Source organism: Anser cygnoides, chromosome 1 (genome assembly GCF_040182565.1).
Source record: "Anser cygnoides isolate HZ-2024a breed goose chromosome 1, Taihu_goose_T2T_genome, whole genome shotgun sequence".
NCBI lineage: Eukaryota > Metazoa > Chordata > Aves > Anseriformes > Anatidae > Anser > Anser cygnoides.
Window position 1 is genome coordinate 33,442,721 of NC_089873.1, and position 13,123 is coordinate 33,455,843.

The 13,123-nt window shown below is 38.9% G+C and overlaps 1 protein-coding gene across 1 annotated transcript in view; it reads right to left on the bottom strand.

Moving 5' to 3' along the window:
* The window catches only part of NELL2 (neural EGFL like 2), a 147,992-nt gene that overhangs the window by 115,210 nt on the left and 19,659 nt on the right, over positions 1 to 13,123 (bottom strand). Inside the window, exon 3 of the mRNA XM_048065825.2 lies at positions 9,688 to 9,838. Coding sequence (XP_047921782.1) covers positions 9,688 to 9,838 — 151 coding nt within the window. The remainder of the gene's footprint in view (positions 1 to 9,687; positions 9,839 to 13,123) is intronic.

A 13,123-nucleotide genomic window follows, 5' to 3' on the forward strand; every position in this document is an offset into this window, starting at 1 on the left:
TTTCTGTACCTTTCATTCGCTGAATACATTTTGACAGCTGGACAAGAATTTTCTGTTATCAGATATTTTTATTCAAACATTTTGATCCATTAAAACCAAATATTTTGTTACAAATGTTTTAGCAGAAAGGCTTGTGGGGTCCAGGTTTAAATCCTTGTTACAAGAGAGAGCTAATCTCAGGCTCTCTGGAAAAATTCCTGAAATGCTCTACAATGCCACAGTTATTACGTATTTGAAAGCAGAGATCCCAAGTGAACACAGGCCCAAACCAGAAGAGGTTATTTCCCATATCCAAATGGAGCACACAAACAGCTGGACATTAAAACCAGTCTCCCAGTTTGACCTGGTAAGGCTATTTCATTCTATTCATCAGCCAAAAAGAATAAGTCAGGTACAACAACCTAACCTTAGTAAATTGATCTCAAGCCCTACACCTATACTAATAAATAGAGCCAGCAAAGCCTGTTCCCTGGCCCTGAAGACAAATATTAACAGTGGTGTTCTAACACAACATGCATCCAGATGGGCACTCTCCTATTTTTTGCTTGAAATAGTGTTTTTTTTTTCTATTTTGTCATTTGGAAATAGTCCCTGGCCAATACTATTCCACAAACCATGGCACTGTCTCTAAAGGTGGTAACTGCAGAAGACAAAAGCATGCCAAGTAGGATACCAACAGTTACGCAGAATGGACAACATCAGGCCAGTGTTCCAGCAGCCAGTGCTGGGTGCTGCACTAGGGTCATAACAGCCCCATGCCCTGGGGGCATAGGTCCTGGGTACTACATTGCTGTGCTGGACAGCTATTGGGAACAGCTGGGTAGCAGGGAGAGGCATTCCTCAAATGTAGGGGAGACCGAGCCCCATGCTGGGATGTGCATTGAGGAACACCCTCAACATTGAGAGGTTACATGTGAAAACAGCCAGGAGACCAAAGACTGGAAGGTCAGAGACAGCATTCATGCACTCTCATCTGCACAAACACTCCTGGCTACTGACAGCTCTTCTCTGGACAGAAAGAAGTCACAGCACAAGGTAGCAGCTAGAAGAGTGAGTTTCAGTGTCATGATGTGGAGGAGGAGAAGGCTGGGAAATAAATGCAGGTGAGGCTGCTCAAGCCCTTTTCACCCCTGCTGCCTCAGTGCCTGCACCTACCTAAATACATGTCAATGAGATCTTGTTTCTATCAGCACACTGCAGCCCCTTACCCGACTTCAGTGGGGCTACTGTGATACGGAAGCCTTTGCTGGCTTTGAAGGTAAGAACTTGTCTCTCATCTGAGAAGTATTTCTGCCCACTCCCAAACGTCAAACTCGCTATGCCCCTAAAGAAGGGAGGCAAAATCTTGCCTTCACCACTTAAAAGGTCTGCATAGCTTCTGCTCAGATTAGTGCTATGATCCAAGAAGTCATCACAGGGGCAAAATATCACGGACACTCTAATGCTGATGACAAGCCAAGGCTCCTCAGGAGGGTCCCTGCAGCACTTGCAGAACTAAGCAGAAGCTAGAAGCAGGGGCTTGAGGTCACACCGAGCTCCCCAAAGGACTGAGAGGAGCTATTCTACCACAAACTGCTGGCTTGGCATTGCAAAAATTAAGAGCTGGTGTTACAGCACGTTGTCTGTACTGTCACAGTTTGAGCTGCGAATATGAATCAAAGCAAATGTCAAAATAGGAACTACCTTTTTAAACAGAATTCTTGGCTTTGAGTAATTGCTCTCATTCCTCCCATCTACCTCGATTATCCCACTTACCAATATATTACTTCCCATTCTGTTCTCACTATCACAGCCTCTTTAACGTTAACCTTGCCTTTCTGAAGCTCCCTTTCCTACCAGAAACCAAGGAGGGAAGAAACTTTCTCAGATCAAAATGGAACAAACCATCCCTGTCACTCCCTTTCTCCATGGACAGTGAGAAGACCGCAAAAACAATAAACAACTTTCCAATACATATTAATAAAAGCAAAAGCCAGTTTCAGCCTAACTCCTCCCCTTTCCTACGCTGACAGAATACAGATTTCTTTGTTATTTATTTGTTAATAGAAACTCTTTCAAACAACAGCAGAAGTATGATGATACCTGTCAAAACTCACATTTCAACTGTTTCAGTGGTGTTTTCAGTGTCATAGGCAGAGACATATCTTTTGTCTCTTATTCAAGTAGATCTGTCACTAATCTGAATTCAAACTACAGGATCCGGGCTCATATGAGCATTTTGTAACAAGTTCTCACCAAATCAAACTGGATTTGTTGGCACTGTAACGATTTACATCAGCAGACAGGCTGACCTCACTTGATGTGATAAAAGTTACAGGAAGGTGTGTTTTAAGGTGGGTGCATTCACTACTTAGAAGAATTCACAACCTAATCACTACTTTTTCCTTATTATTTTTTTTTTTGACAGAAAGTATAAGCTGTACTGAAGAAAAAAAAAGAAAAAAGAAAAAAAAACAGATAATAGTGACAAGGCATCAATCAATTCAGTAACATCCCTTGAAACCAACACTTAAAGAAACAGGCCTTTCCCAATTTTGTACAGAAATTAAAACTCAGTATAACACAAAACAACTGCTTTACAGATATTTCCATCCAGCCATCCACTCAAGGATAGAAGTTAATCTCCCAAACAAAAAGAAACATGGAATCTACCTCTTTGGGGTAGAGAAAAGAGTCTGGCCAAACTCTCACTAGCTACATAAGGAATCGCTTATCTCTCAGAATCTTCTTGAGCACTATAATATAGAATGAACAAAAGAAATACCTTTTTCTGACACCTTTGATGAAACATGAAAACTTCATCAAAAGAAAAGAAGACTGACACTAGAGAAGTTTTACATCACTAGAAGAAGTCAATTCAAAAGATATTGATTGTTATTAACAGATTTGAAAGGGTTTGTAATTATTATCAGAATAGTAAGAAACAGCAACTAAGATTTACTACCAAAAAAAATTAAAAAAAAGAATATTACAACCTTTCATGCTTCCAGCAAAAACTAGTATGTCAGCACAGAGTTTAAAAAGCAGAAATAAAATAGTACTTCTTTTGGTGCAAGAAATAGCCACACACAGCTTTAATGTTTGAAACTGAATTTCATGTTACCTAATGTCTTACTTAATGTCTACTCTGCAAGTTATTGACGGGGAAGGGCAAAGCACACCTAAACAAAACCAATGTAACTCTACAGTATTGGTTTAAGTGGTAAACATCGAAAGTTTTACTCGGTGTAATGTGTTTACAGCAAATTTTCTGATGTCAGAAAGAAGAGACTTAATACTGCGATCCAGAAATACAGACACTCGTACATCAAAAGCAGGGAACATACAGTTCCACTATTCTAGTAAAATGGTCAAATGATGCAGCAAAATTCATGTGTCAGGAGTTCACCTCTGGCAACCTACCTCCTTGTAAATCCATAACAGAGAGAAATTGTCACAGATAATTTTCTCCTAGGTACTGAAAGAGGTCTAACACTACTGTACAGTGCAGCACATTTGATGGCAGATAATCACAAGACACCAATAGCTGTGAAAATAAATGCTATATAAGGCAGAAATTGAATAAAATAGTAGAGAAATACAATTAAGTTTAGGAAATGCCTGTCCACAATATTCTACTGATTTTGGTGCTTTGTTTCAGGTTACAAAAACATTAACTGAAGGAAATAATGATTAAAGTCCAATCCAATGATTGAATCCTTTAGGGGCCCTAATATGCAGTACCTCAAGAGATTTGGATAAAACATCAGTTGTGTAAAGGCATCTAACCATGAAGGGAGGAAAAAGCCTTATTACATTGCTCCACTGTTGCCAATTAAATGAAAATATACGATGGAATAGGGAGGTTTAACATATATTAAAGCCCTGTCACAGATTAAAGTTATCTCTCTGCTGATTCTTTCATCAAGAAGAAGCTGAGGTGAATTCAGAAGCAAAGTGAGGAGGCTAATAGAGCTTAAAGGGAAGGCTGAGAGCAAGCACACAGCAATCAGTGTTTAACAGAACTTACACTCAGACTTCAGACATCACTTCATTAACAGCATTCAAAATATTTACCCTGTTATTGTTAAGTACAATCCATTTAGGCAGGGCACTCTATGTATTCAAGGTGATCTTCTCAAGTCAAGTGAACATTCAAGCCTTCTGTCTTTCAGATATATGCCATACACAAACGTGCCCAGAAATATGTCTTTAGCTGCTTGAAACTCATCTGAACAACCACAGATGTGCAATTTGGTATATTGGGTTTACATGGCAAGGTTTTGGTGAGCGGGGGGCTGCAGGGGTGGCCTCTGTGAGAAGAATCCAGCAGCTGCCCCATGTTAGATAAGGGCCAGTTTCAGCCAGCTCCAAAGTGACCTGCTGCTGGCCAGAGCTGAACCAATAAGCGATGTTGTTTGTGCCTCTGTGAGAGCAGATTTAAGAAAGGGAGAAAACTAAAACTGCTGCACAACAGCAGCTGGGAGAGAAAGGGGTCAGAACCAGCCCTGCAGCCCCCCAGGTCAGTGCAGCAGGAGGGCAGGAGGTGCTCCAGGCACGCAGCAGCAGTTCCCCTGCGGCCTGTGGAGAGGCCCCTGGTGGAGCAGGCTGTCCCCCTGCAGCCCATGGGTCCCACGGCGGAGCGGATCACCATGCTGCAGCCCTTGGAGGAGCCCTTTTCATCATATTTTCTCCCCCCTTTCCCTTTGAGTGAGAGAATGGTTATGGTGGATCTCAGCTGCCCAGCTGGGTAAAACCACCACATTTGGATTCACTAACACCATACAAATTCTCTTGAAACTATCATTTCTGAGCTGCACCCAAAAAATACCACCAACAGAACTCTTCACTTGCTGTGAACAGTGGGAGAAAAAAAAAAAAAAAGCTATTTCTGAAGAAGAATGTGAGGAAATTAAAAACGATAGTTAAGGTAAAATTTCAGATTCTTTCACTCTGAGACCAGTTTAGAAAGATTTGAATGCATTAAATATTAGAGAGAGCATAATGATAACAAAAGGAGAAAGACAGCTTTGATATTCAACTAGGAAAAGAAAAAAAAAAAGGCACTTAATGGAGTAGAACAAGATGACTGTATCTGTAGAAAATCCTTTAGAGAACTACTTTTTCTGGTGACAGCAACAGTCTGGCCTCAACCAAACACCCAAGCCTCAGATTTATATAGAGAAATTCTGCATCTATCTGATACCCCAGGGGCAGCATTCACCACATGAAGTTAGAGGGAAAGCTTCAGGAGGGTGATCCTATCCACTTCTTGAGACTCAAAGCCTTAAGTAGCTGCGTGACCGTAATTCAGTGGAAGCACTCATTCTTTATGTTCTTCAAAAGGGAATCAGCAAAAAGCAACCAAAGCACCCAGAAAGCTAGGCAATACAGACTGAATCAGGTAAACTACCTCAGGCATGTTACTTTAAAGAAAATTATGAAATCTAAAAAGTAACTTAATTTGCAACTGTAATTTGTCCTCAATTACTGTAAATTAGCATATGTGCACTGAAGCGCCTAGGCCCATGCAAACAGACGATGAGTTTTTACTCTGTTTTCAAAAGCATGTAAAATATTTCCCAAGCCACTGAACATTAAATGAACATACTTTTTTTCCAAGTTTCAAACAAATATTTTGATTTTCTTTTACCCTAGAAATTAGAACCATTAGGTGTTATGAAACCTGTGCAAAATAAAACGTAAGAAGACCTACTTGTGTGATAACTGATTATATCCACCAGTTATTGTTGCCTCCAACCTTTCTCACCACCATTCCCTCGTGGCAGAAAAGCAAGAGCTAGCACTGACTCTTGTAAATTAAGAATATAGCCAGATATGACTGTCCCAAAACGCAGCAGTTCAATATCAGTAAAACTTTTTTTGACTTTAGAGGAACTACACAAGGCTAAAGCTGGTGCAATGGCGTGGAGCAGCAGTTTTGTGTTGCTACTTCTCCTTGCAACTACAGTGACTGTTGTGACAGAAAGAGCTCAGAAGAACTTGTCTAAAAATTAAAGGATTGTTACAGACAAGTCCCTGGTCAGATATGGGCAATATGCGAGATGGAAATCTGGCACTGAAGAAGCAGTTAGCTAATGTAAAGCATATAAGTGGTTTCTTTCAACTCTTACATTCTCCTATCTTCATTGTCATTCATCATAAAATAAAATGAAAGCCATAAGAGATACTTCAGGAGACTCAGAGATGCTAGCCTAATTCCAGTATTATTGACACCAAACTAAGCCAACCCCCAGGTCAGTACAATTAAATGAAGCAAACACTATTATGACACACAGACAATACATATTCTGTACATCCTATAGATGTAGGATACAGACCAGATTGGAAAGTGTTTATTAAAAGCTTAAGGGCACATCTGATTTAATAGCCACAAGTTCTTTCTGGTCATACTCTCGTTGAGACTAATATTACATCTGCTGGATGCAAAGGTTTTCCCTGATTGCAATAGGGTCAGATTAGGCCTAGCATTTTTTAAAAGAAATTCAAGTTTCTTTTTCACTAGATTACCTAATATTCTCCCAAAGAAAGTGATGAAATATTCACATATAGATTTTTTATTTATCTACTTCACACAAAGTTGACCTGATGAGTGATTCTACTGGCCTAAATAATCTAAAAGGCTTTTATCCAAAGGCTTGCAAGGAGACCCCAAAAACAAACATAAAGCATACATCCCTGTAGACATTCTGTATACAAGCACTAGGTATCACTTAAGATGCAACAAGATAGAGAAGGCACACTGGCTACAGTGGTGACAAGAGATTTTTTTTCAGCAAGACATGAACTAATATCATCACTTTTCATGATGATGTAACAACATCAGAATCAGGGTACTAAACGTTTGCATGGTTAAGAGCAAAAGGGCCTCAAAAATGCCCAGCAATGCATACGCAGTTAAAATATCTACACACATAGTGCAAACCTTATTTCAGCCAGAAACCTTGAAAAATGCAAACTTTTTGCCCTTCATTGCACTTAGACATTTGAAGTCCTGAGATGCAAATAAACAGAAGAAGACAGAAATGTAACAACAAAACCGGAAAGTATTGAAGGTTTGAGAGAAATTTCATGAAAAAGTTTGTTGTCAATATATCATAAAAAGATCTAATCACCCATCCCTAAAAATATGTATATTTATATAAAATATAAATAAAATAATATAAAAAATATATAAAATATAAATTTTTTATAAAATAAAAATTATAAATAATAATACGTATTATTATTATAATAGATACAGTATAAAATAATTAGATTTCCAGAGTCCTGCTTGTTAGCCTTTTATAACCATATTTTATATGGGTATAAGTAGATGACATGTTTGAACAAGATGCAAATCACATAAGAAGCATTATATTTTGTGGCCATATGACCTACATGTCAGCACAGCTTTAACCTTTTCTTTGCTATGGATGGATAGAAGCAATTTAATGTGTTCTTATTCCCATAAGACCAGTGGTGGGTCTATTTGTCCACTCTTACTCACTTAAAGGACTAATTTTCCCAAACAATACCTCAAATTCTTCTTCAACCCCTTGATAAAAGTTCATCACACATTTTTTTGTACCTAACTATCACAATCTTTGTGTTCGTGAAGTAGCACAGTTTTCTCCCAATTGGCCACCCTCCAAGCGAACGTCAAGTTTGGCTCAGTTATACACTACACATTTTTTCAATCTTCTCTTTCTTCATGCCATTCCTGAGGGCAGGAAAGGTTTTATAGCAATCATTGCTTCCTTTCCGACAGGTCATAGTTATTCTCTTTCCCAAACTCTGAGAGTTTCACTTCTCTTTGCTCACCTCTGCAGCTCCTTTAGCAGGAGCAGGGCAGCTTGCCTGCAGTCACTGAGGACTGGCCTTTGTCTGTCCCAGAACACAGACCAAAAAGCACTCATCCAGTACACTGTGAACTGAAATCTTCCCTTGTTGCACTTGAGATCTGGTTTAACACCAGAAGCAATTTCTTACTAGTCCTGGAGCACACTACAGAAGAAGGATGGCAGAAGAGAAGTCCCCTTTTGTTGATATCATAGAAGGAAATCTGAGTGATGTAACACGTGCACTGTCTTTTATCCCTGTCCAGGCACACAGAGCCATCAGTCACCAGTTTGGGGCCCATAAACTACAACAAATAAAAGGCAAGAATTTTCCTTGCAGCAGCATGCATTTTCTGGGTGGTAATCTGAGTCCATAACTTATCAACAACACCTAGTACCAGTCACAGCTAAAAGTCGCTTGCCTTCTCTCAGAAGGACAACTGTTACTCGCTTTTCCAAACTCATCTAGAGTTTCACATTGGCGAAATCTTTTCCCACCTCTGCACGTGTTTTGACACATAAAAGTTTCATCTCTCATTTTGAAATTTCAACTCTAGTTGTGTTGGTCCTATCAGCAGCACAACCAGCCCACGCACTTCCTATAAATGTAGAAACAAGCTTAGTTAGGGCACAGCTGGCCCTGCAGACTGGTTTCCTCATTTGTGCCAGAATAAACTTGTCCATCTGGGATGATTTCCACCTATGGTGGTACAATCTGAATTAGAAACTCAATATTCACAGCTGCCCAGTTCTGCCCATTGCTCACTCTTACAGATGAGACATAGGTAACAACAGAGAAGCCATTTGGCGTTTTGATATAACTTCAAAAAACGTCGTGCAAGAGGCATTCAAACACCCCCTTGCAATGGTAAAGATGCTTTTATAAGCTTCGCATAATGACCCTTAGGAATATTTTCCTTTTTATTTCTTCCGCTCTCCCTCCCCCTCTTTTTTTAAACAGGTGAATTGCAGAAAGTGGGGCCTCTGGGAAATAAAATACAACTGGACCACCTTCCAGCACAAAATAATTGATGCCACACCTGATAATGAAAACTTGCACACTTTTGTAAAAGCAACAGGTATTTTGCTTTGCTTGAACATCCATCTTTACCTTATTTTTTTGTACATTGCAGTGAGACTGACAAGAAAGAACTAGTGGGATTATACACAGGAAAAAAAAATAAGAACTCTGAACCTAAAGCAGATGTCTGTTGTTGGTACTGATGACTGCTTAGAAAGCACACATTTTAAAACTCCTTTTTACTCTGTCACAGAGTCATAGGGAGGTTATTTTTATTAGCCATTACTCAGAAATATAAAGAATATCTTATTCCTCTAGCAGTTGTTATCCTCTCAAAGAAACAATCCTCAAATGCTCAGTGTCATTTACTTTAGTTATTTAAGGCTGACAGCGTTCTGAGTTAAGTGTTCTGCCGTTCGTTGTAGGTGTAAGCCAATAACTGGAGGATCTTTTTCTCTATTTTTTTTAACTGCCCACAGTGTTAAAAACTAACTGGTGAAGCAGCAAATGTATAAGGCCAGGCTTTGCAAATCAGTGTGGCTCTACAGATGTGACAGCTTCACACCAACTGTAAGGACCAGATGCTCAGCTGTGACCAGCAAGAGAGAAATGGCTTTTCATGCCCTTAGTGGCAAGAGACATTTGAAGAGTGACAGCTGCTTCACTATCCCTTGACAGATTTGGACTTGTGAAATTTTACGCATCCTCACAATATGCCTACCCATACACTACATATATATTTGCAGATGACCTGTTACACAACAGTATTGCCATAATTTATGTTCAATTTTTGACTGCATGAATACATATACTTTAATTAGATGGCATACAGGTAGTGGTACTTACCTGTGATCTAAATGATGAATAGAGAGAATAACCCCTGAATTTAAATGGGCTTGTTTTAAGGTCACCAGGATTGTGAATTCATATTTATTTCTCAACTTCTGAAAAAAGTTTTCAGCTGTTTCTGGAGACGCCTTTACAGTTCTTGAAGTATCTAAAAGAAAATGCAGAAAAACACTCAGTATAAAATATTACTTTACTTTACAAATTCAAATCAAAGAGTTTACAAAATAACGAACTACATCTGAGTAGCACAATGAACAGAGAGGCAAAAACGGGGATAAAAGTGTTTAAAACACTGTTACATGAAGTGAGAGCCATTGCAACAAAAGAAACATGTTTTCTAGGACACTCATTCTGTTCTGGGTGGGGGGATTCATTTTTTTTTGTTTGTTTGTTTGTTTGTTTTTTTAAGTGAGGGTCATGACATTTACTCTCTGTATGGATGGCCAGATGGTACCTTAATATCTCATCCAAAATATGGACTCATTAGGAAACAAGCACATACAGATAACACTGGATATGAGGCTAATCTGTGAAGCGTGACCTGAGCTTCTTTTTTATGACTTCTACAAAAATGTTATGCTTAATAGCTATGCACAAGTATTATTTTTTTAATTTAAAAAAAAAAAAAATCTCATTAGGGACAATCTACTCAGTTTTAAGTAATAGTTACAAATGAACTTAAAACCTCACCATTTTTCAAAATATAGTCTTTCTAATTAATCATTATATACTCCAGTTGTGCAGCACCTTGCTGCTGCTTCTTGTACAGGATGTCAAGAACAGTTGTTAGAGTAATTGCACATACACAAAAAAGATTTTCTTTTGAAAGCCCACACATGATCTGAAGACTGAAGCAATGCTTCTGTTGAATTCACATAATTCTATGCGAACACACACATAGAAAATAAAAAGGCTCAACCTTAAGCCCCCTGGAGAGATAATTTACAAAATAAGATGTTAAAATGCTAGAAAAACAATTCCCAAGGTTTTTCATAATATATTATACTAGGAAAAAAAACCTTAATATATGTTTTTAATGCATAAAATCAATTCATTAGAGTGTGTAATCAACTGTGCAAAAACTAAATCAATTCACAAGCTTCTTGTCATTACAATTTAAACATCCTGCTCTAAGTCAGGGGCACTAATTCAGGGACAGAAACAGCAGAAGAGCTAACTGCAGCAGAAATGCTGATTTTCTGTTGGCAGCACTGAAGATGAGCTCCAGTTTACACTGCTGTTCCAAGAAAGTGGTTTACATTGCAAGGGGTAACTACAAAAATACTACTGTGTATTAACAGCAAACATTTTAATGTGCTTTGTGAAACAAAAATATTTTAATGTGTTTAAGAAATATAACAATCATCACAACCCAAAAGTCCTAACCAGACTCCTGTACAGTGAGCTGAATTTGACTCATTTTTCTTCACAAAGGGGAATTAAAAAAAAAAAAAAAAAAAAGATCTTTGAAACTTCCTATCTTTTCTACTGCGGATTGCATAACTCTCTCACTGAAGCAGACATCCATGGTATTTTAATGGAACTCTTAATAAATCATAAAGCAACTCAAATAGAATTACATCAAAGCATTCATTTTTAGCCAAGGGACACTAACAGAGTGGAATGACATAGGTTTGCATGCTGGAAGATAGTTTAACTGCATTAACTATTTCCAGCAATATAAACAATCTATTCCCAGCAGGCAGAGCAGAGGAAGGACACAGAACGAACATATTCTCTAATCACGATCACAAGCTCCTCGTGCACTGCAGCTCTTATCAGCAGCTTTCCTATCAAGATACAGAAGAATACATGAAAATGAAAATATTAAACCCACATAGAAGCCTACAGAGCCAAATTCTTAGGTATAAAGCACATCCTCTAGCCAAGTTGGCAATCGGGGTAGCTGGGTTTCTCATCTTCAAAAGCCCAGACAATATCCTTTTCTTTTGCAGGTTCATTATCATTAGAGCATTTACACAGTCTGGTTTGGGGCCCACAAACATGTTACATGTTTACACTCGAACTAGAATAATCTCATTTTGACTAATGACAGAAGATGTGACCAGGTATAATAAAACTATATTTATGTGTTTGTGCGCATAAGCAAGAGGCTCTGCCCTGAGGAGCAGAGCTCACCTGCCTGAAGGGCTTGTAGTCTCAGAAGTCTCTGTCAGGATGAGCAGTGCAATTTAAAGTAAATAACAGCGGCAGAACAAAACCCAAAGCTGGGACCACTGGAATGTGTGAAACCTTCTTGCTTACATCTTAATCACTCTTACTGCACTGTAACAATGCTCTTGTCCCTCTAACAGCCTCATATTTCTTTTAAAGTTCCTTGCTGGAGATATTTTGCTCAATTTCAGAAGATGACTGAAACCAAGCCTATAGAGTATACCCCATGAAAACCCAGTATTTTTTCAGCCACATTAATTCAGGCTGATTCCCCTTCACCTACAACATTGCAAGCATTACTAAGAGGAACGGGAAGGGTGGAGGAAAAGGGTTATGAAGATGATTTCTACATCATCACCTCCCTATCAGTTAGAGCTGATAAAGTACCCAGCCATATGCACGTGACAGTGAAGAAGCTGCACAGGGCCTTCATTCAGCAGCTTTTGTGTCAGGTCATATAAGTCGTACTCAAATTTAGAAAGTCAGCACACAGGAATCTATAGAGACAATACAGTACTGATTAGATACAATCAGTTTCCATGCTTGTGTATTGGAGCTGGACACACAACATTTATGGTTTTCCATTGCAGTAGGAGGTATATGAGTTTGATGGGAAGACAGGGACAAAGGAAGAGGAGGGAAGAGGAAGAAGGCTAGAGGAAAAAAGTCAAGACAAAGTCACATCAGAACTGCGTGAAATAGCAGAATCTGGATTTTCCCTGTGCAGTTCTGAATCCTAGAAGATGCTAAGGTGCCTCTCCGCCCCAGTTACACTCTGGTTTATCCATATGCATCATTCCTAGTTTTGACTTCTATCACACCCTACCAGTGCAAGTCTTGAATGCTGTATGCTGGAAGTGGTCCACAGGACTATGCTTGTTTAACAAAAATAAAATCCATAACCTTTAAATTAGAAAGAAATATTAATTTCCACCAAATCCAAATTATATTCTCAGTAGCAACAGATGAAAGAAAGTATATGTATAATAGAGGTACCATTACACAAGGCCAGTTCCATTCACACATAAATGATTATCTCCCTCCCACACACACAATTTATTCTAATTGGAATTACTGGGAATGCAAACACTTTGCTACAGACAGCCTGTGATATAGCAAGGAAACAAACCCTAGCAGCCACGTGGAGCAGTCCACAGCCTCCCCGCCCCTCATTACTACGCTGAGACAGACATGGGAAAAGCAGAGCTGCCTCTACACAGGCAAGAGAGGAATCTTTTTTGATGCCTACTCATGTCAC